Source organism: Myripristis murdjan, chromosome 13, assembly GCF_902150065.1.
Source record: "Myripristis murdjan chromosome 13, fMyrMur1.1, whole genome shotgun sequence".
In the NCBI taxonomy this organism is placed as follows: Eukaryota; Metazoa; Chordata; class Actinopteri; order Holocentriformes; family Holocentridae; genus Myripristis; species Myripristis murdjan.
In genome coordinates, this window is record NC_043992.1 from 31,664,355 (window position 1) to 31,688,269 (window position 23,915).

Consider the following 23,915-nt stretch of genomic DNA (forward strand, 5'->3'; position numbering starts at 1 on the left):
TTGGCCAATAGGAGTTGAGAGGCAGAGTTGTCCTCCTGGCCGCCATTAAAGAATTCAATCCATGAACTGAAATAATGGAAATCTGCAGGACCCATGAATCAGTGAGATAAGAGCAGGCGATGAGTAGTGGGTTAAATTTGACCTCTCGTTCATTTTAGGGTTGGTTTTACTATGTCGGAGCGCCGCGGTGGTTTTAGCGAAAATGAGGGCGGTGTAGCTAATTGTTTTATTTAGCTGGCTGGCTAACGCTGGAGCTGTGGTATGTTAGCCTGTGTGCTAGCAAGCTAAGAGATCAGGGGGAGGGGAGAGTTCCTTTGCTTTGAAATTGTTTCAGACCAGCTAGCTAGCATTAGCCGTAGCTAACCGGGGGAGACTAAGCTTTTTGAGGTGAAGTTTTTAGCTTGCGATCTCCTGTATTTTTCATTGCGCACGCAGTTTTCCCGGTGTTTAGTTGAAGCCTAGCCTGCCCATGTCATGTTAACGATGCCAGTTTGATGTTGAGGTTATGTAGCGAGCAGGCGGCTAACTAGATCAGACAATACATTTCAAATAGGATTGATGAATCCAGTAGCTGGGGGCTTACAGTTGACGCTGTCCAGCATTAGCTTAGCTCTGAAGCTAGCGGTGGCTAGCGCCGGTTAAAAGTTGTGTGTTTGCCTAGCGGCGGCTAGCTGCCTGCTGCCGTCTGCGCTTTTAGCGAACAATTACAACTAAATAAGGTTAGCGCGTAGCCTGCAAGTTAGCCCGACAACTTCTTCCTCCTCATGGTGATTGAGACAATGGACTGTAACGTTACAACAACGCAGTGAAAAGGATGAGTTCGTGCTTTGTACCAAACGGGGCCAGTTTGGAGGACTGCCACTCCAACCTATTTTGCTTGGTAAGACACTGTGCTCTGTGCGCTAGCTAGCGTTAGCTCCTCCACTGAGAGGCCAGAAAGCCATTTTGGCTAATAAGGCAACAAGCTATGTAACGTCAGTCTGCAACTGACGTGAAGGCATCGGGCCTGCAACTTGGAAAATCGTGATCTAACTTTGATAAGGGAGACAGCACACGCTGCAAGCTAACATTATATTCGGAGGACTTGAATTTAGAGAGATTATGAACTTACGAGGCACTGGTGACACAAATATACAGCTAACATTAGCTACAAGCTTGTAACCATTCAGGCCGATTGGCGAATGACACCAAAACTGTGTTAACATGCTATTTTTCCTTAATTAAAGTGGCACTGCAATATTGACTGACGCATCCACATATATTGGAGCATAATGCATTAGCTGTGACATCGCTATTGCACATTATACAACTAATCTGCTTTTAGGCAGACCTCCAAAAGTGCCTGAGCAGTTGGTAACAACTGCTGTGTAAATTACTGCATGGGAGGTATTCAGGCATGATTGTGCTATTACTCATACAGCATACTGCAAAACTTTTTATGTTGACAGCAAGCCATAAGTGAGCTGCTATGTCACAGAAGAGTAGTGTGCAGTTGCACATTGCTGCATGTGCACGGGTGTCAAAGGATGCACATTGGAGATATGTAGTCAGCAACATATGATTGACTTTAGTGCCACAGCTGAGTTATGTAATGCTCTCTGTTGATTCCTGCATTGTTTTTCTCCATCTCTAAGGCTGATTTGACTGGGATAAAATGGAGGCGTTTCGTGTGGCAAGGACCCACCTCTTCACCCATCCTTTTCCCTGTGACTGAGGAGGACCCCATCTTGTGCAGTTTCAGCCGATGCTTAGCGGCAGATGTGCTGAGCGTGTGGAGAAGGCACCACACCCCAGGTCGCAGAGAGCTCTGGCTTTTCTGGTGGGGAGACGACCCCAGTTTTGCTGAGCTCATCCATAATGAGCTCTCAAGTAAGTGCATGTTTCATACCACATGTGCTCTGCTGCCGTCGGATGTTCGTTTGCGAATGTCACAACATTTTCATTGCTTCCACTTAAATTATTCCATGCACCAGTCTGACAGGAGACTGAGTGGTCCATGTACCTTAGACGACACATACAGAGGAGCTTTCACGTTAGTCATATGATATATTGAATATGTTTGAACAAGTGCAACTCTCATCCTAAGGTAGAATCCAGACAGGTTTGAGTTTAATCTGTGGTGCTGAATGACAGTGAACGGTAGACAAAACTCAAAATGAGGCTGCAGTGCCAAAAATACTGAACTGTGGCATAAAACACCACTGCTGTTTTGATGATACAAAGTCTGACGATAATTAGTTGTGATAGCGGTGTGTGACTTTTGGCCAAGGCATTTCTGTTTACCCGAGTCTCCGAGGCCCCTTGGAAGCCAGAAACAAATACAGGGCTACAGACATGTATGGCAGCATCAGAGCAAGCTATTGCGTCACACCACATAATCTTGATTTGATTTTTGGATTGGAAATGACCTTTGCCATTGTTGTTACAAATATTCCCATCTATAAAAAATGCCCTTGGGTACCGTTACATTGACCACCCAATCCATCTTCTATCTGCTTGTTTACCAAGAAGTCCCCAAAAGAGTTGCTTGATGACAGCACAAATTGGCCTTTAACTATTTTGTTGATAGTCATGAGTTACAGTCTCCTGGTTGCAAACCTCAACTAAAATGCAAAGCATAGTTTATGTAAATTTGGTTTTAAACTGGAAATTTACATTCAAACATGATGAGGTTTGGCTCTGTTGAAAACATGGTCGATGACGGCCACATTCAAGAAATGTCAAGCAGCAGGCTTCATTTGGACAGCATTTTCAGAACTTTTTCACTCATTCAGTTGTTTCACTTTGCATGAGAAGAATTGCTTCAGTTTATGCCTCATGAGCCATGAACTTTGCCACCTGAGTGATTCTCACTGTTTTTGGTTCCTTTTTTTTTCACCATAGCCAATCAGCTGAATGCTGAAATCTCATGTCTTTCATATGCTTACCAATGTCACCGCAAGTTTCACTGTAGTCAGCTGTCTGCAGAGCCAAATTAAGTCTTGCCGTGGGTGTCCAAACGTTGACAGTTTATGAGGTAGTTATCTCCTCGAGACAAATGGGAGCATTTAGTTTGGTAAGAGGCATCTGGGTTAAAGTCTGTGTCTGGTTTCAGGTGAAGAGGATGGCGAGTGGGAGAGCGGGCTGTCCTACGAGTGTCGCACCCTCCTGTTCAAAGCCATCCACAACCTGCTGGAGCGCTGTCTCATGAACCGCGGCTTTGTCCGCATCGGCAAGTGGTTTGTGAAGCCCTACCAGAAGGAGGAGAAGCCCATTAACAAAAGGTATGCTCTATTCACCACAGCAGGTTTCAGGTTGGCTTTGTCATATAACTCCCAAGTTCTGTTACAGAGCCTGTGTTTGCTTAACTTTGGCCAGGGACTGTGATAAGCATTTCTGTCAAACAGTTTTGACAAGTCCTCAAGTCAGAGCATGCTGGAGTTCACTGTTTTTTTTTTTTTTTTCTGTTTTTTATTGGGTGTTGTATATCGTGTAGAGACACAATCTCTTTTGTTTTGGTAAAAGTTTATTATCTGTATGCTGTCTTGTTCAGTTTTGAAAGACGTCAAAGATTTCTATCTTTTTAAAAAACTTCTGCTATCATTAATTGACCTAAATTAATAATAATAATAATAATAATAATGATAAAACTGATCCTGATTCAGCTTAGTCTGTAAAAATAATGTGTCAGTATCAGAGCTAGTTAGGTATGGCTTATCACAAAGTGGGCATAACTCCCATCATAGCATTCAGTCATCTCAGCACATAGCACCAGCTCACATTATTCATAAAAGTCCAGTTAACATGCACCTAATGCCAATTTCAAGACAGCAAATAGGGTGCAGCAGAATTGCTAAAGAGGACCATAAGGCAGCAAAATTGAATCTGCGAGACCAAGTAGTCAATATTTGGAGTGTTATTCAATGTGGGCATTAGCTATGACTGTTTTTAAATGAGTTTAACAATATGGAGCGTGGTGTGTTTCTTGAGACCAGTGTGTGAAGGCTGCTTTTAACATTTTATGCAGATTTATCAGAAGCAGCTGGAAAGAAGTATTAAAGATAGAGGGCATTATGCATACTGTATTGCTAACAGTCTTGTTGGACAGATGTCCTCATTGTTATGAAATTTTCTTGAGTTTCCAAGCCAAAACAGTCCTGTAACAATTCCTGGCCACTGACAGACTTTAATCTTTTGCATTGCAGTTTGGGATTGAAATCAAGAATCGCTGCCTGCAGCTGTATTGTTTCAGCTTTGCCATAAGCTGACAGTTGTGTGGTTCCAAGGAATGAAACATGAAAAAAATGTCCCAGACAGAATTCACGTCAGGCTTTCTTAAAATGCAGAAGCTGGACTATTGACTGAGACGCAGTGTTGTTTGGACTGAAAAAAACTTCTACACAGGTTTTATAGTGCCCCTATGTTAGTCTTAACTTGATTTGATAGGTTATTTATGACTACAGTTTCTCAAGCTATCATGGTTCATGTGAGTCATAAAGTTATTGGAACTGTCGGAGCTGCGGTCCAGATGGGGGAATGTTGGATCCCAGGAATTCAGTCAGGGTGTTTTTTTTTTTTTTTTTTTTTTTTTTTTTTTTTTTTTTTTTTTAAGACCTGATGGAATATGATGGCATTATTACAAATTGCTAATTACATCCTCAGCATGATGTGTTCATCAGCTGGTTTTATGTGTAAAGTGAATGAATCATAGTCATTGTCTGTCTTTACACACTTAATTTTCCCACATGTTGCATCAGTTCTTTGTTGGAAGCCTGCCTCTTGTGTTAGTCGTACTTTTCAAAGGTTGTAGAGTAACGCCTCCAGTGTAAGGTATTTACTATCATGTTGATACATCAACCTAGTAAACCAAAAAGCATAACTAGTCTAATTTGTTGTGGAAATATGAGGTCAGCGCCGGTCTGTTCCCGCCTGAGGAGAACAAGCAACAGTGTACAAAGATGTGTCCTGATCAGAGCACTGTACAGCTTCACTGTATTTTCTCACATCTTCTGCTTAAGGGTAGTGGCATAGTTTTGGCTTCCTCTTGCACTGGAATGATGGGTTTAGGGAACCCTGGAGTTCCCTGACAGGCTAATTTGAGCCTTGGCTTTTTGGCTCCGGTGGTCCAAGCAGACTGAAGCTATGTTAGACACTCAGTTGCCTCTGGCAGCTTCCCCCCCTGAATGTTTTGGTAGCTAAAAAAAAGTGCACAGAACTGAGGTGATTGCTTGGTCACTGGTATCACTGTATGTGCTTGTGGGGAATTGGCCTCTTTGGCTTTTGTTTTAGACGAAGATGTCTACAAGTGGGTGTTGAAGCAGCAGCGCAGGACCTCATAACAGAAAAATCTGGCAGTCTCACTGTCGCCTGCCCTCTCTGGCTGGTAAACAGGGCAGTCTTTGGAAAACGCTGAGTCTGCACTGTGGTTTTACAGCAACCATGTCAACAAGGACTATTTTAGTACATTTACTCGCCTGGCCTTCCAGAACTAGTTAGAAAATAAAGACAAATGCTGTTTTAACATTTCAAAGCTATAATAAGCCATCGTGTTTGTGTATAAGTCACATTTTGGCCTGCTTGCTGAGATCAGGTTTGTTGCAGGGTCAGAGTTCACTGAAGCTGAGTGTGTCAACTGTGTCTGATTGAAGATCTAAGCAGGCCTTTGTGGCCATTTGCCCCTTGTCTGTGTAAGCAACAATTGTCACCTGAAAGCACTAATGACATGGATCAAAGTGCTCAGCCAGATATGCTAGGAATTAGACCTCTCACATCCTCTCTTTCCCTCAGCTGTCTCCTCCCATTTCATCCCCCCCCCCCATCTTGACTGATTCCTTCACTCTGTTGGGGAGTACACAGATAACTTGACTAGCCTGCAGGGGTTACATGATCTTTCCGTTTGGTGACTGCAGTGGAAAGACGGTAGTAAAGTGAAAACGAAATTGAAATTTGGTATCTTTGCACAGGTGAAAAGGACGGTTTGTGACCAAATCAAAGTATCACATTGACTTTGATCGCTGCAGTGTGCACAGTTTCAGCCAGTCAGACTAGGCACAGTTTTCAGTTTCATCTCCTCCTGTTCTACGTTCTTTGCAAACTTCACATCTGGCGTGAAGTGTCATTAAACAAACGGACCTCAAATTGCAGTGAGCATGCAGGCTTTTGGTCACAGCACTAGATTTGACATACTGCTGTCTTATAGCTCATGGCAGTTTGTTGGAAGATGGGCTGGATTTCTCAAATGCTAACTTAAAAATAACTCACTGTGTTTATTTTTCCTAATGATGTGGCTTTTCCTGCAGAACTGTCCTAGCTCTTATAATGATTCCTGTTTTTGTTCACTTGCCTTTCAGTGAGCACCTGTCGTGTGCCTTCACCTTCTTTGTGCATGGCGACAGCAATGTGTGCACAAGTGTGGAGATTGCCCAGCATCAGCCTGTCCAGCGACTGAGCGAAGAGCACCTCAGCCTCGCCCAGCAGAGTTCCAGCCCCTTGCAAGGTAGGACATCACCAGAAAATGTTGCACTCCAGCAGTTTTTACACGGAGATGCTGTATCTTTACCTGCATGCATTTCAGCTGCGTTTATCAGGGAGTCTGTCCTACCTAAGAATTCTGACACCTCTCTCCTCTGCAGTCATCCTGAGCCCCTTCGGCTTGAATGGGACCCTCACAGGCCAGGCCTTTAAGATGTCAGACCACCCGACTCAGAAGCTGATTGAGGAGTGGAGGCAGTTTTATCCCATCAGCCCCAGTCCCAGAGAGATTCAGGAAGACAAGATGGAGGATTCGGACTGGGAGGACGACTCGCTGGCTGCTGTGGAGGTCCTCGTCGGTAAGGCAGTCAGGTCATCGTGTTAGACTAGATGTTGATTTTTGTCCATGCAAGATAGTGAATGGAAAGTTTGTGCTTACAGTACAGTTCAGTCTGTGTTAAGTTGTTGAGATGAATAAATCGGATGTGCTTGTTCCATTCCAGCGGGAGTCAGGATGGTTTACCCTGCCTGCCTGGTGCTCATCCCCCTGTCAGACCTCCCTGCTGTGGTCCCGCAGGGCTCAGCCAACACCTCAGGAAGCCTGTGTGGTGCCCAGCAGGGCCAGGCTGCGCACAGAGACCCTGCCATGTCCTCTGTCACTCTGACTCCTCCAACATCACCAGAGGAGGCTCAGACCGGTAAGACCTACAGCCATGCATTTACTGGAAAAACCAAACATTTCCATACATTTATCTGTTTTCCAGCCTGTATTTTCTGCAGGACTCTTTGCACTCATTGTGTTGTACTTTTAATCATCTTCCCATATAGATTACCAGCCTGCACAGAGGTGGCTAAAACTGTCCTCTGCGTCTGATGGCTACAGCTCTAATAGTGGAGGTCTCCATGGGGGGAAAATCCCACGGGGCCTTGCCAGCCAGGTGGTGGAGTCTGTGTGGCAGGAGTACAACATCAGCCGTGCTGAGAACAAGTACGCACAGCTTCTCAGCTCAAAATTAGCCCCGCCAGTCAAAGAACCAAAGATAAATTATGTATGTATTTTTTTTTTTTTTTTTTAAATCACAGGAGGAAATATTCTACCTTGACCAATGGGACCTGTGAAGAGGAGGCAGACAAAACCGGACTTTGGGATTTTGTGGAACCGACGTACAGGGCACATTGCAATTGCTCAAGGTATTTTAAGAACACTAAAATTAAGTAGGAAAGTCAAAGTAAAGTTTATGTAGTGTAGCACTTTCCACAGGGCAAGGATACAAAGTCCTTTTTTATGATTTAATATTGATTGCCACTACAAATGATACCACTGTTGAGGCAAGCATTTGAAAAACATGTTTTGTTGTCCTCACCTCAGGCATAAGAATCAGAAACAGCGATCCAGCAGTACCTCAGGACACCCGCCTTCATCAGGCCAGCCCCCGCAGCCGGCCCCCAAGTACAAATTGGGGGAGAAGCTGGAGAAGGGCGAGAAGCAGCAGAAGCGGCCGCAGACGCCTTTTCACCACCGCAGCTCTGTGAGTGAGGAGCAGTCCCTTGAGCCACAGGCCCAGAGGCTTTGCCTACGAGCGCAGGAAGAGGGCTCCTATCCCAGCCTGCACCATGTGGATACGGCCCCCTCCAAAGCCCCCACGCTGCACAGCCACGGCCCTCCTGCCGATCTGGCCGGCTCCCCCCAGCCCCCTCCCCTTAGCCCCCATCCCTGTGACCATGTAGAGGGTGACCCAGGTGCCATGAAGAGCTCTTCCACACCCATTCACCAGCCTTTCTACCCCCCATCAGTGGAGCCTTGCCTGGTGCCCCAGAAGGCCTCCTCTGAGGAGCCTCAGCTAGATCCCATGCCTGTGCCTCTGCCCTTCCCCCCAGCATACACCGAGACCCTGGAGCCCACAGTCTTTGTGGGATCAGCCATCAACCCTCATGAAGATTCCACCCACAATCCCTGGAAATACTTCAGTCTGCCCAGGAGGAGGACCTCTGACTTCCTCCCACCCCAGCTACCTGTGGACAAAATACGAGATGATTCTGGAGGAGGTGGAGGAGCCGAGAGTGTTGTGTCTGTCACTGAGTGAGTATTTTAGAATTCAACCTCAAAGGCATCAGAACAGCAGCTGTAGCCATTTATTTAAACAGCATGTGTGCCATCTGTCTGAGCATCTCTGCGCTATTTATCTCATTTCAGGTTGATGTCGGGCTCCACGCGGACCCTGAAAGTATCTCAGGAGCTGGTTAAGGTTTACGCTCAGCGGAGAAACAGCCATCTTGCTTCCGCCACAGCGGATGGAGACCACAGTGAAGAGCCAGACCCTTACGCTTTCGAAGAGGGAGACGACGAGTTCAGCTTCACTGAGAAGAAGGACAAGCCTGGGGCCGAAAGAGAGGGCAACAGGAAACAAAAGGTGGGGTCCTGATCCGCCAATGGGCATTGAACATCGAGCCCCTGTTTCGAGCCCCGTCTGTTTATTATTTTAATATGTATTCAAACCTCTGGTGCTATATTGTAGTAATTTCTATTATCACAAAGTGTGTGTGCTATAATACTAATATTCTGAAAAGGTTGTGGGACATGAAATTATATTATTAATTTAATAATGCTCTCTTTCCGAGAAAGCATACCCCAGTTGAAATAGGCATCTTGTGTTAAATATTATTGGACTTGTTGTGCATGTGGTTCCAAGAATATTGAGGTTATTCTTGTGCTCCTTTCCTTATGTCACCCAGGGGGACGATGGAATTGGAACTTCAGCTGATGGTGAGAACAACTGAATTTTGTCCTGGTGTTCCCTTATATTAGTTTGCCAGTTATTTTAGGAGATGTTACATTTAGAGTTCAGAGTCACTTTGATTTAGGGTTTGTGTTATATTCAAGATTTCCTCTCCCAATCTTTTGTGGTGCAGATGGCCAAGGATCCTCAGGCAGCAAACCTACAGCATCCACCAGCCTGATCCATGAGAATGACCTGGCTGTGTCCTTCAGCGATCTGGACAAAATCTTCAATTCTGATGAAGATGAGCTAGCGGTCTGTTCATAAATTTGTATATGTCAGCCCATAAATTGTACATTTTACACTTGTATATTCCGCTCTAAATTGAGTGCATTTGGTTGTCACATAAAGCTCAAATACACTGAAGAAAAATAGTAAAAATTGCTACCAAAGGCTTAATTTTATACTTATTGTTTGTCCTATTCACACAGCCTGGAACCCGAAGGGCTGGTGTTGGTGCAGAGGAGAAGTTTGGCTCTAAGGAAGCTAAACCAGCCACTTTGGACCCCCTGTCTTGCATAAGTAAGACATCTAATTAAACATCAGTGCATCATTATACACACTTGTACATATGCTTTCCCAAGAAAGGCAACAACTCTCACTTCTCTTCTCCTCCTCTCCAGGCTCAGCAGACCTGCACCAGATGTTTCCCACCCCGCCTTCCCTGGAGCAGCACATCATGGGATACTCTCCCATGAACACCGGGGGCAAGGAGTATGGTAGCCTGGAAGCAGGGGCAGGCCTCACACTGTTGGATGGAAGCCAGCTCAACAACCACTTTAAAATGGAGGTGGAAGAGGGTTTCTGCAGCCCGAAGCCTTCTGAAATCAAGGTATGGCATTTATTATATGTGCCATGCACCCAGCAATTGGTAGGGAAGGTTACATCACTGCTTTTGCATCCAGCAATTGATAGGCTGGGTTACATCACTGCTTTTAAATAGCCTTCCTCATTAGTGACTGGTGTCCCCTTTACACCGCCTCTGTTTTCAGGACTTCTCTTTCGTGTACAAGCCAGACGCTTGTCAGCCATTCATAGGCTGCTCCATGTATGCCCCTCTGAAGACGTTGCCCAGCCAGTGTCTATTGCCTATCAAGCTGCCAGAAGACTGTGTGTACACGCCCAGCTGGACCTTGGGCAAAATGGAACTTATACCCCCTGTTTCAACCATGAGTCTCCTCACCAAAGACAGGTGAATTTGACTTTTGACGTTACCAACAGGTCGGTGCTGTGCCGTAAGTCATGAAAGAACAGGAAACAGAAACAGACAAAACAGGAAAACACAAAACCCGCTGAACCAGACCACAGGGTTTCCTATAGTTTGTTGGTTTACTTTGGTAGGGTCAGGCACGCCCTCAGTGGTGACTTTCATGGACGTTGCATTAAAGAAGCCCAAAAACGTTTATTTAGGTAATAAATGTAGTGTAAGCTAGAGCAGTGTAGCATTACCCAACTGTTACACTTCAGTGTAATTTTGTAAACTATTTTCAAACTGTTTCTCCATTCAGTTTCTGTCTGCACAGACACACTACGGCTCAGACAAGCACACATGCATTATATCATGAGTGCAAAGCATTGTGGTCCTTGTAGTTCAGCAATATGATTTTGTTGCTTGACAGTGTTAAATCTTGGTTGTTTGAAAATAGCATCAGCAAACAGCCAAGTTAATGTATCACAGCATCTGAAATACAAAAAAAAAAAAAAAAAAAAAAATAGGCAGGCTGTTCATTTACATTGGTCGGCTGCCCAGATATTAACGTTGTATAGGAAACTCAGGCCAGTCGAGCTGCTTTCTGTGTTTTGAAACTTGTGTCTTCAGGGTCTTTTACACTTCTGTGCAAGTATTGGAAATTTGTGGTCTACGATCTTCATACCTGTGGCAGTACTGTTAATGTAGTTGTGGATGTTACTGTTATGTATGGATGGTAATTTGATTATTTTGATTTTTAGTTTCCATTATTGCTAATTGTAAAATTTTGGCTCATCAACAAAAGTGAAACACATCATTTTAAGTCATCATTACTAGAAATGTCCACCGCAGTGGAAGATGTGAAGATGTTGATATTGGATGCAAAAAGTGTAATGCAAATAACCTTTTTAGTGAAAAATGACGAGTGATCAAGAATACAATATGGAGCGAAACAATTGGGATTATTATTGTTGTTTTGAAAAAGTATTTTTCTGCTATGCAATGAGTTTATAGTTTAATTTTCTTCACCACTATTAATACACATCATCTTGAGCACTAACAGAAATCAGAAACAGAATAGAAGAACAGAACAGAAATCTTCAGATGTAATTAAAACAATAATGTATGGTCTTTTGAAACTGAAAATGAGTAAAACCTCTGCTATAATCTGAACTTGTTTTGATCATTGTGTTTTTTTTTCCTGTATCAGTAACATCCCCAGTGTGGAGCCGGACTACAGCCAGAGCTACACCCCTCAGACCCACACGCCCTTCATGTCCAACAGCGCCCCGCCCAGCAACAGCGGCACGGGCATCCTGCCCTCCCCAGCCACACCACGTTTCTCCGTCCCCACCCCTCGTACACCCCGCACTCCACGGACACCCCGCGGCCCATCCAGCGTCCAGGGCTCGCTCAAGTATGACAACTCCGACCTTTATTCACCTGCCTCCACGCCCTCCACCTGCCGACCCCTCAGCTCAGTGGAGCCAGCCACCGTACCCTCCATTCCAGAGGCGCACAGCCTCTACGTCACACTCATACTCTCAGAGTCAGTTATGAATCTCTTCAAGGACTGTAACTTCGACAGTTGCTGCGTGTGTGTCTGCAACATGAACATCCGGGGAGCCGATGTCGGGGTGTACCTCAAGGACAACGGCGAGGCCCAGTATCCCTGCACTTGTGGCTTCAGTGCTGTCACCAACCGTCGCTTTGGACAGTCCGCGGGGCTCTTCCTGGAGGACGAGCTGGATGTGGTGGGACGGGGCTCAGACGCCAGTCGGGATACAGAGCGGTGTTTTGAGGAACTGCGAGCCTCCTCCATGCACAAGGCTAGCAGCCTGAAGGAGAAGCCTCCAGATGAGCTTATTCTGCTGCTGCAGGACCAGTGTACCAACCCGTTTGCCCCTATGGCAGGTGTGGAGTACCCCAGGCCTGTGAGTTCAGCCCCCAGCTCTTTCCTGCGGGTTGAAGAGAGAGACTGTTACAATGACTGCTACATGGCACTGGAGCATGGCAGGCAGTTTATGGACAATATGTCAGGAGGCAAAGTAGACGAAACACTAGTGAAAAGCACCTGTCTTCATCAGTGGCCAAAACGAAAATGTGAGTTTTTCCTTTATTTTACATACAGGTTATGTTATTTTTTTTCCTTTTTGTGCTTCCAACCATTGTTTGTCTACTAACCTGAAACTGGGCGGTACTAACTTTAACTTCTCTTGCTCCTTTTGCACCTGAAGCTGCAGATATGAGCAAGTTATATTCTCAGGACGTCCTGCGGGTGTTGCTGTCCCTCCAGCCTGTGCTCCAGGACACCATTCAGAAAAAGCGGAGTGTGCGCTCTTGGGGCGTGCAGGGACCGCTCACCTGGCAACAGTTTCACAAAATGGCTGGGAGGGGATCCTATGGTAAGTGTGAATGACACCTACCTAATCATATTGATCCCTAGCAGATTATAGAGCATTTATAAGGTGGTGTTGTGGTTCAGTATTTAGATGCACTTTCCATATACGCCTCACTGCATGGGATCAAATGATTGCTTAGTTTTTGTGAGAGCCAAGGCTGAACCTACATCATCTTTTCCCCCTAGGTACAGATGAGTCTCCAGAGCCCTTGCCCATCCCTACCTTTTTGGTGGGTTATGAGTATGATTTTGTGGTGCTGTCTCCCTTCGGGTTACCCTACTGGGAGAAGCTTCTGCTAGATCCTTTTGGCTCCCAGAGGGATGTGGGCTATGTTGTCATCTGCCCAGAGAATGAGGCTCTGCTCCGTGGAGCTAAGACCTTCTTCAAGGACCTGACTGCTGTGTATGAGGTGTGCAGCTGGCAGCTAATAAGACTCATCTGTGTTGCTGTGACATGTCTGCAAAAACACAATTTTGTCTTCTAATGAAATGTAATGACTCCCAACACTTCCACTTTCTCTTTCACTCCATTTCTCTCGACAGGCGTGCCAGCTCGGCCAGCACAGGCCCATCTGTAAGACTCACCCAGAGGGCATATTGAAGGTCTGCACCACAGAGGGCAGGAGCACGGCAGAGCAGCCCCTTAGCGATTGGTTCCTTAAGATGACTGCCAGAGATGGGAACAATGAAGCCTTTAATAAGCTCAAACTCTTTGCTCAAGTGTGCCGCTATGATCTGGGTAACTCACCTTCATTCACAATAATTCAAACTGAAGATGAGAGATACAGCCGTACTGTGATATAAGGCCTAGACATCATATGGGATTTTGTGTTATCATAATATCACAATGTGGGATAAGTCTTCCTGGTTTTAAAGGCTGCTTTACCGTAAAGGAATGCAATTCTCTGAACTTATTTGACTGTTCTAGTTTTTGGGTTTTTTTTCTGCCTATGCCTGCTTGGTCATCATAGCCAATTAGCAGTGATTGGGTATTAAAAATGTCTCGTGTTAATATCTTACCAAAACAGTATAGTCCTCTATAGAATTGTCACAATATTGGTATTGAGGTGTTGAGTCAAAGATATCGTGAGATTTAATTTTGTCCATGTTGCCAAGGCCTATTTCATAATTTTAAAAAAGTCACAGCCAGTTGTTCATAGAAGAGGTTAATTGTTCTGTCATATTTCTGTCACCTCCTCCAGCTCCATACCTGTCGGACCAGTCTCTAGACAGCTCTCTACTGTCTCAGCGCAACCCCACTGTGGCCTCCTCCTCCTCCCAGACCTCCAGCTCTTCCAGCACCTCCTCAGGACCCCAGAGCACCAACACTACCAACTCCAGCACCAGCTCTGCCCAACCTGCCCAAGTCAACAGCACCCCTCCCTCTTCCTCCTCAGGCCCCCAGAACATTGGGGCAATGGCCTCTGCCAAACCAAGCTCCTATGCCCCTTTTGGGACATCAACAGGCTTGCAGGGTGGCGCCTCTCAAAACGGACCCCAGTCAAACCCCCAGGGACCAGTGGGTCTGGGAGAAAATGGACCCAATGCCAGCCAGCCTGCGGGGACCACTGAAACAGCAGAGAGGTAGGTTACCACCACGTTAGGTCTGTACTAGCGATTTTAATTCATCCAAAATACAAATGAACAACTCCCTCACTTTTCCTAACAGCACAATGGAGAGAGACAAAGTGGGCAAGCCAACAGACGGGGAGTCCCATGCCGTCTCCTACCCTCCTGCCATCGTGGTGTACATCATAGACCCCTTCAGCTATGAGGATGCTGACCGAGAAGTCCACTCAAGTACCTACACACTGGGCCTGCTGCGCTGCTACCTGGAGATGCTCCAGTTCCTGCCTCCTCACATCAGAAACGCTGTCTCAGTGCAGGTAGGCAGCTCAGCTTTAAAGCCACAAGCATGCAACACTTTGATGGTTTGTTTTATGGCTGGATATTGCCAATGATTTCCTAATTAGAGCTGATTGTGGTTCACAAGGTTTCAATTCAGCGGAAATTTGATTCGGTTCCAAATTGATTCATGCAGGGATTTCAGGACAGGAGACGCACAACAAATAACAAATAAATCTTCATACATTCATTGAAATAAGGCATAGATTAAAAGATGATTGGAAAATTAATATTTTTACCCAACCTCAGTTTCTTGCTTAGGGAAATTGGATAAAAATACAATGTTGGTGATAGGGGCTGTTAAAAAATCGGGGCTGTATGATTGGTTTGAATATGGCAAACACCTGGAAAAGACATTTTTCATTTCATTGTAATTTGAAGGCTTATCTGAAACTACTTGTTTTTTCACACCTCAGTGCAATCTTTACCCTCAGAGCACTGACGCAGAGCAGTTACACTCAAAGAATGTGAATATTTATCATGGAGGAGAGCCCATTATTCTGCCAGAGCGGCTTGACTATGCAAAGATAGTGGAAAGCACCCACATCATTATGTGAATTTATGACATGAAAATCTGTAATCTTTGAAACAATCTTAATAGCAACCCACATCACCAACATTTTCACTATCAATCAACGTGGAAATGTTCCTGCTAGCTCCTGTTATTTTTACTCAAAGCTATATTTTTTGTTTGCTGGCAGCACAAGATAAAATCATTCATATCCCTCAATACAATTACAATGGCACTGTTGTCCATAACATGGTGTTGCATTACCACTTTGTCAGATGTCTCCAGTACAAGTGAATAAATTCCAGTGTAACAAAACCAGACAGACAATGGACAGTCAGCTTCAGTGTTTTGTGTGTTGCTGCCTTCAGTTTTGGCTGGTCTCAGTGCGGGAATAACCAGGGGACCCATTAGTAGAGACTAGCAGAGGTGATAACCACCACACCTGTGATTCGTAATGATTACACGATCACATTAAAATTCCAAGGGGACTTTTGAACCGCTGGAGGGGCCAAAAGGCTTTTCTGTACCAAAATGGGGGTCATACACGCAATAATACCAGACTTTTGGCCAGGGCTGCTGTCCTCCTTCCCTCACATAATGTTTCACCCCACATGGACCTTTGACTGATACTTATTTTTTTACCTAAAAATACAACGACATAGCCCTATGTTTTGTTACCGAATTTCATTCAAAATTTCATGCGTGGACACTAACTTGAACAAAATCTGTGAAAATGCCTCTTTAATAGCAGGAATGCAGGAGATCCATGGAGGAGTCATGAATTTTCATAGAACATGCATGCCTCTTATGACAGATAACTAAAGCCGATTTATTATTTTTATTTAAACTTGCTTAGTAACTTAAGATTCATAGATACAGTACATAAGCTGTGCCCTTTAAGATTTTGTGATTATGTCCCACCTCTACAGGGAGGAGTTAACTTGGTAATGAAAATTGAAAGAGATTTTGGTGGCATTAGAAAGTTACCAGGGACACCAGGTGAAAATTTGCAGTGAATCCAGATACTGAGAATCAATTGCACAGCACTTTTTACAAAAATATAAATGCCACTGTAGAATTTTTATTTAGCAATTTTGCAGCTGAACTAAAAATAGAATTTGATAGAAGAACACAGCAAATTAAATGTAATTTACCAGACACTTTGCTTGTGGTTTCGAGCACAGTGATGTTTGCATACAGGATCTTGTGCCAGGCAACCAAAATCAAAAGGCAAAGATTTCGTAGAGTACATAACCAGCGTCTAAAACAGATTAGCACTGCAAATATCCTAAGATGTAAAATTCTATCAGAAGAAGTGAGTTTAAAATAACTTTTTTTGTGTGTTTTGTTTGGTCAGATCATTCCCTGCCAGTACCTGCTGCAGCCTGTGCGCAGTGGGGAGCGCCACCTTTACGGCCAGCACCTCAAGTCTCTGGCCTTCTCCGTCTTCACTCAGTGTCGCCGGCCTCTGCCCACCTCCACCAACTTCAAGGCCCTGACTGGCTTCGGGCCTGGTCTGGCAATTGACACGGCGCTCAAAAGCCCAGAGGTAAGGCCTAGTGTGCTTGTCATTCGAAAGACGCTGTGACCTATGATAAAGAAGGACGTAGAAGGTCATAGTTGAGCAATTGGTCTTAGACACTTTGATTTTGTTTACATACTCATTTTACTCTGTATCTTCAACCTTTGCACAGAGGCCCGAGTGTCTGCGTCTGTACACGCCCCCCTTCATCTTGGCACCAGTCAAAGACAAACAGACAGAGCTGGGGGAGACGTTTGGCGAAGCGTCCCAGAAGTACAATGTCCTGTTTGTGGGCTACTGCCTTTCCCATGATCAGCGCTGGCTGCTGGCCTCCTGCACCGACCAACATGGAGAACTGCTGGAGACCTGCATCATCAGTATCGATGTGCCCAACAGGTACTGAGGCTCGCTGCCTGTATTGTAGCCAGCACTGTAACTGATGTTCACATAAAGTTGTTTCCATACTAAATGTATTTGTTGTGTTTGGTGCAGGGCTCGTAGGAAAAAAGGCTCAGCCAGGCGACTGGGTCTGCAGAAGCTGTGGGAGTGGTGTCTGGGCCTGGTGCAGGTGACCTCACTGCCATGGAGGGTAGTGATTGGACGACTTGGAAGAATGGGCCACGGCGAGCTTAGAGGTACGTACACGCTCCTTTCAGATATCTGCAGTTTGTACTTGTAGTTGACTGGTTCGGCTCGCTCACTTGAATAATAAGGCTGAGACAAACTCAAATATCACAATATCTATCCAAATACCACAATGTTGATATGTGATGGTATTGCTTTCATAAGATATTTACACACAATAAATTTAATAATAACCAATCATTAGTAATATGAATATGATGTAGAGCAGCTAGAATAGTCTAATACATTAAGAAAATATTGATATCTAGTCTCATATCACAGTATGGATTTAATATCGAAATATCACCCAGCCCTCTTGAATAAACATGTCAACATGCCTTTATTGATGAAGAATTTCAATCTCTTCATGTTGCAGACTGGAGCATTCTGCTGAGCAGGAGGAACCTGCAGTCTCTCAGCAAGCGGCTGAAGGAGACATGTAGGATGTGCGGCATCTCTGCTGCTGACACTCCCAGCATCCTCAGTGCCTGCTTGGTTGCCATGGAGCCCCAGGGCTCCTTTGTCATCATGCCAGGTAAGGGAAAATGGGGGAAAAAAATCAACTGATAGTGGTGTACACTGTAAGAGAGGGACAAGATAAAGGTATGTTTTGTTCAATACCACTTAATAAAAATCTAAGTCTGACCCGCCTCTCCACCGTCCTCTGTCTAGATTCTGTGTCGACAGGTTCAGTGTTCGGTCGCAGCACCACACTCAACATGCAGACGTCCCAGCTGAGTACACCTCAGGACACATCTTGCACACACATCCTGGTGTTCCCCACCTCAGCCATGGTGCAGGTCAACACCAACACCACCGAGCCCATTGACATCAACTTCAATCCCATCAATCCTGGTACGTACTGGGGCTTCTGAGGTCGCATTCAGACATGATCAGACATTGCGGCACTGTGCAGAGATGTGGGCGTGTCACTACACGGTCCGTCTATCTGCTGTCTGCCCGTCCGTCCACTGTCTGACCGGTTGGTCTATTTGCTGGCTACGCGATTGGCCAATGCAGCGTGACATCGGGTTGCACTGCAGCAAACCTCGATTCTGGCTCGACTTTTTGCCAGGCACAAGTGTTTCCTTTTTGTGGAATCCCCTGCGGCACACACTGCCGCAGCCAAAATGCACTAACCCCATTTAAAATGAATGAGATTTCTTGCGTTTTTGCAGCAAAGCCTGATCCTGTCTGAATGTGGCATGAGGCCTCAAAAGAAATGCAAGTCTGTTGTTTTATTAGGCTGTTACATTTGTGCCCAGCATCTATGAAATGTTGAATAATAGATATTGCATGCTTCCACAGTTAGCGTTATCATGGGTCATGATTCCATAGAGAGCATACTTCACATCAGCTGACAGCTCGTTCATGGAAACGACAATTCCTGAGGCCTCTTGCTTGTTTTCCTGTGCAGATGGATCTGATGGAATGGGCCTCTTTGACCTGTTTGACAATGACATGGTGGACCCGGACCTCATCAACATCCTGCCCAACTCCCCCACCACCTCCCCTGTACACTCTCCCGGGTCTCACTATCACCAGGGGGGAGACGGCAGCAAGGTCAGTTGCCTTGTAGAGCTCATCATTTCTGCATGAAAACATTGACTCTGCAGATGACTAATTTGGACTTAATTTACTATAAACATTTACCTGTGTGACAAGAGGGATTGGAAACCGAGACCTGCTTCCAGTGTTACCAAAGCACTCGCCTTTTCAGTTATTGCTGCCAGTGTCAGTGCTGGTTATTGCAATCATGTTTTGTTGACATTGTCCATAATTTTTTGTTCATTGTCAAGTTATTTCAGTGTTATGCTGTGTGCAGCTAACTTGAAAGTTTTGATATGGCATAGTAAGGCTCAGGGCAGGGCAAGCAGTGTGTGTGTGTGCTGTAGTGTGTTTCACTTACAGTGCAGCTGCTCACACTGTACATTTGTCAGGTGTGGCCAAGTGAAATATCCAAATGGCAGGAGCTGAATTTTTTTTTTTTTAATAAAGGTAAAATGTGTGACACAACATTGGAAAAAAAAAAAAAAGTATTTTCCAAATGTAAGAAAACATGTTTATTGGGTATAGACTCAACTTTTATCTTATTCAGTCGAAATGAAAGTTAGCTTGCTGAAACTCAGTCCTACTAAAATTTTAAAATGCATTCTAATTTACGGTTGTAGCAGAATTTCAGTCAGCTTATTCAGACTCAGTGGCAAGGTCATTTAAACAAGATAGGACCATTTAATAGGAATCTTGAAGAAACTGTCATTGATGAAGTCTTATCAAGACCCAACTGTAGGAAGTGGAAAGATTTTGAATGACATTATAACCCAAAAGGTGTTTCATGCTGTGGAAAACAAGTCCTTGTTCATTCCTTATTTCCTTCGGTGTTGTGTCGCAGGGCCAGAGTGCAGATCGTATGGAGTCCCATGAGGAAGCCCTGAACATCCTGCAGCAGCCGATGGCGCTGGGCTACTTCATCTCCACAGCCAAGGCCGGACCTCTCCCCGACTGGTTCTGGTCTGCCTGCCCTCAAGCCCAGAACCAGTGCCCACTCTTCCTCAAGGTAGTTTAACACTACATCGCCTACACACCGTGGTCACACCGTGTTTACAGCTCTTTTTTAACAGTTACTGTCAGCTTTTGGAGCACCAGAGCAGTTTGCCTGGTGTGTGCACAGTTGTCAAAGGAAAGACCGACTTGGAAATAAACTTAACCTACTGGCACTCACTGTTTTGTCTTGCATAGTAATCCCTAAGCCATCTGGCTCTCTGAGCAGTAATAAGACAGATACTAAGATTTATTTCCAAATACCATCTGTCTCAGGTCTTTATCTCTGATGGGTATCCCGTAGCTCGGGCTTGAAATAATGTTGAAGATAGAAATACATGTAACTTATCGTTTTTCCTCTCCTAGGCCTCTCTGCACCTGCATGTGTCTTCTGTCCAATCAGATGAGCTTCTGCACAGTAAACACTCCCATCCCCTGGATTCCAACCACACCTCTGATGTACTCAGGTATGCTACCCCTATCCGGTTAACAATAGTTGAATTATACGCTCAGTGGCCATTTTATTCCACCATTCCATTTTAGTCCACCTGCACAGTCTCATGTAATTCAACTGTTGTGCCTTAAAGTTGCCTTTTCCGCTGCATATAATGCTCAGGTTTTCTTTTTGCCACAGTAATAGAGGTGTTCATTCAATTCTCACCACACTCATTTGCTCATAGTTAGCAGTGCCGTTGTACTGCATTTTATTGAGAGCTGTTTCCACTATTTTGTTTCCCGTAATGTATAAAAATAAAGAGGACAAAAAATTGGAAACATCTCAGTATAATGCAGTCCAGTACAAGAGCTCTGCAAACTACAATCTCAATAATAAACACAGAATTAAATTAAACACATTCAACACAAACTAAACATTATAAACTTTTATAAAAGGTAGAATTTATGTCAGAGTTGTTGCATTAAGCTGCATTAGATTGTACAGCTGGACCTGATAAAGTGGCCACTGAGTGTATATCAAAATGACTGTTGTGCATGTGCAAGGGCAAGTCCCACAGGTAACATTGGTGTGTCTGCTTCCTCTCTTTGTGACAGATTTGTGCTGGAGCAGTACAACGCCCTCTCCTGGCTGACATGCGACCCTGCAACCCAGGACCGGCGCTCCTGTCTGCCTGTTCACTTTGTGGTGCTCAACCAGATGTACAACTTTATCATGAACATGCTCTGAACTCTAATCTGACGGCTGAGGTTTGATTTGATGGATCACTCAGTTTCATGATGAAAATTTTTTTTGCTACAAAGGATCCCGACTAAATGGACCTCGAGCTCCATCAGGGTAGATGTGGAGAATGCACTCCCCTCCCTGGTGTATCTCACACAACACTGACTGACTGGAAGTTTCCAATCAACAAATCAATCAATCAAATGCCAAGAATCCATTTTAGCATTTTGGATGATCAAGGGACATTTCATAAAGGAAAATAAATTGTCTTTTTAATGACTGTAGATTGCAATCTATGAAATTTTATCCTAATGAAATGCCTGCATATATTATTTATTGTAAGTTTTTAAATGTGGAATTTTTAATGCTTAATATCTTTTATATATTACAAATCCTAGAGGGTGTGTATATTGCCATCTCACTGTAAAGGAATTGGTTTAAAAAGTGATGTAATTTTCTCAATTACAATACGGAAAAACCTGTTCAAGTGAATTTGCTGTAGATTGCTTTTAGAGTATTATTTTTTCAAAGGGTACAGACCTTTTTATTGCCATGCTGTAAAAATGAAGTAAGCTGGCTTGGGCATTTGCGTCCCACCCAATGAGTGGATGAGACTTACCTCTCTGTCTGCTTTGTGTGCCAGAGTCTCTCGCACAGTAACTCAATGAGCTCTGAAGAGGAATAAAAGGTACATTGTCAGATTATATATTTTATATAACAGATTTAGGTAATTGTGTGTGTATATGTGTACATATAATTGTGTGCCGCTACTGATGGTGCAGCTTCTGTTTTAGGAATAAAGTGCGTCTACCTATTGTCTTTGTTTTTGGTGCCTTTTTACACACTCCAGCTGAACAAACTGGTGTGGAAATTGATTTATCACAATTGATTTAAATAGGTTTTACAAAGTGGGAGGCCCTGTTTTGGAAACTAGTTCTGTAGAGCGCAAACACCATTACATGTGAATGTTTTTATTCCCTTTATGTCCCCTTCTTTTCTCAGAACCACACTTTCAGAAGGGTCTAACCTCTACCGCTCCCATGCTGCATGGCTTCAACCCACAGAAGCTTGTTTTTAAATTTGAGTGGAAATCCTGTGGTTTCCAAAGAATCCATGTAGGTGCTGCTGAATTATAGGAAATCATGTAGGAAACGATGCACAGGCCATGGAGATATTTGATGTAATGGTGCAGCCATTAAAACAACAGTATCTTGGACTTGAATATTCCACTCAATATAAACATGACAGAGCCTCATGAAGTGTTGCACCCAGGAGATGCAGAGTGTGTGACGTACGATATGGGGGAAAAAAAATGTCTTTACTAATCTTCAAGAAATGGCAGGTAGTTGGCTGCTGGTCAGACGCTCTGCTCTCAGCTGACTGATGAGTTTTGGCATGTCTGTGAACTGAGGGTCATGAGGGGCAATGGGTTATGGCCGCGGAAACACTGTTCCCTGATGGAGCAGTGATTTGAACCCTGCCCGTACTAAAAGGATTCGACTGGTTAGTGAGAATGGAATTAGCTAATCAAGGAGGACATGTCATCCCAAAGCCTCATCCAATCATCTTCTTATGTTCTGCTTAATGGGATCCAATTGAAGGGTAGCCCAATTTGTCTGGGGCCATTTAGGACAGAGCTCGTGCCAAACTCCCCAATTCAGAGAATCCCTGCTCAGTGAACTGCCTCGGTATTTAGAGACGTTACCTCAGCAAACCCCAACACACGCATAATGGGAAATTTCTTCTTCTTTTTTTTTTCTAGCCAGCACAAATGTTTTTTTCTTTCTCTTAGTTTGTGGTTTATAGCTCCTGTTAGTCATCTATGCCACTGTGTTGAGCTCAGCTGTTCATTTGGAGCTTTTCAGTGAGCTCACATGTTTCTGTGTGGCTCGGCAGTCTGTGGTTTTCTAAAAGAGCTGCCTTCACAGTTGGCTCGTTTTGATGATGTCATCAAGAGAGCTGCATGAGAGGGCATTAGGAAAAAGTTTCAAAGACTTTCTAACTAGAAACACATTACACCTTTTTCACACATTTTTTCCATCAATTTTATTATTTTACTTTAAGAAGTGAGCACATATATCCACACACAAATACACAAGCACATACCAACACACACACATATACATACACACACATGCTTGTGCACAGTCATATTTTCAGTGAATATGCTCATGCAGATATACATACATAAATACAGGTAAAATAAACCAAATATATAAACCAAAAAAGTACACCAAGTTTAGGAGAAAGGGAGAAAATAAAATATGATTTAAAACTGGTCATCATGTTGACAACTTACCAGCTAGGTCCCCTTTGATTTTGATTATTCGTAATTGAATTGTCAGAAGAAAAAAAACTGGAATGAGAGTATGGTAAAAATCTGATGTATTCCTCCCAATAAGTAAATAAAAAATTAAAAAAAAAAAAAAAAAAAAAAATTCTCTGAAAATGAATCTGTATTTGAAGTCACTGTTAGAGCAGCAGAGAAACAATAAAGTTTTCCTTATCCAGCCATTCAGTCTCGTCTATATAAAATCAATAACTTATCATTGGACAAGCCTGTGTTGATGGTGTGGTTGCACTGAAAAGTAGAATCTGAGTTTACAGCCGTCCCCAAGGTGTGTAACGTGTGCAAACACAGGGTGCACCACATGGCATGACATAATTATCTTAAAAGTTTTGTTTTCTTTTGTTTTTGTGTTTCTTCAGTCTGGAGCGTATTCCACACACCAGGGTTAGAAAGTTAGTCCGATAACTGTGGAAAAGATGATGCTCTATGCTGATGACAGCGATCTGAATCTGTAAAACAAAGGCCAAG

General features: G+C 44.1%; 1 protein-coding gene across 2 annotated transcripts; it reads left to right on the forward strand.

The window, feature by feature from the left end:
* Positions 1–33: 33 nt before the first annotated feature.
* Positions 34–21,912, forward strand: LOC115369888 (mediator of RNA polymerase II transcription subunit 13-like). 2 transcript variants are annotated; one of them, XM_030066594.1, is made up of 30 exons: positions 34–880; positions 1,635–1,869; positions 3,095–3,263; positions 6,330–6,475; positions 6,612–6,809; positions 6,954–7,148; positions 7,279–7,438; positions 7,534–7,641; positions 7,820–8,530; positions 8,645–8,861; positions 9,184–9,214; positions 9,361–9,482; positions 9,659–9,749; positions 9,851–10,059; positions 10,220–10,419; positions 11,627–12,519; positions 12,654–12,821; positions 13,004–13,227; positions 13,361–13,556; positions 14,020–14,401; positions 14,487–14,703; positions 16,591–16,782; positions 16,928–17,151; positions 17,248–17,390; positions 17,756–17,914; positions 18,052–18,234; positions 18,797–18,942; positions 19,772–19,936; positions 20,287–20,387; positions 20,971–21,912. In XM_030066594.1, exons 1-30 carry the CDS (start codon positions 815–817, stop codon positions 21,101–21,103), a joined length of 6,384 nt encoding a protein of 2,127 aa, XP_029922454.1. In that variant the 5' UTR covers positions 34–814; the 3' UTR covers positions 21,104–21,912. The 2 variants fall into 2 exon arrangements, with proteins under 2 accessions (XP_029922454.1, XP_029922455.1); XM_030066595.1 differs by having other exon boundaries at positions 12,657–12,821.
* Positions 21,913–23,915: the final 2,003 nt, after the last annotated feature.

Excerpts from the sequence above, each read along its gene's own strand:
- LOC115369888 (XM_030066594.1), top strand. The coding sequence starts at position 815 with ATGAGTTCGTGCTTTGTACCAAACGGGGCCAGTTTGGAGGACTGCCAC. Across the intron at positions 8,862-9,183 it reads AGGGCAACAGGAAACAAAAG|GGGGACGATGGAATTGGAAC; the intron begins GTGGGGTCCTGA and ends TATGTCACCCAG. Across the intron at positions 18,943-19,771 it reads AGGGGGGAGACGGCAGCAAG|GGCCAGAGTGCAGATCGTAT; the intron begins GTCAGTTGCCTT and ends GTTGTGTCGCAG.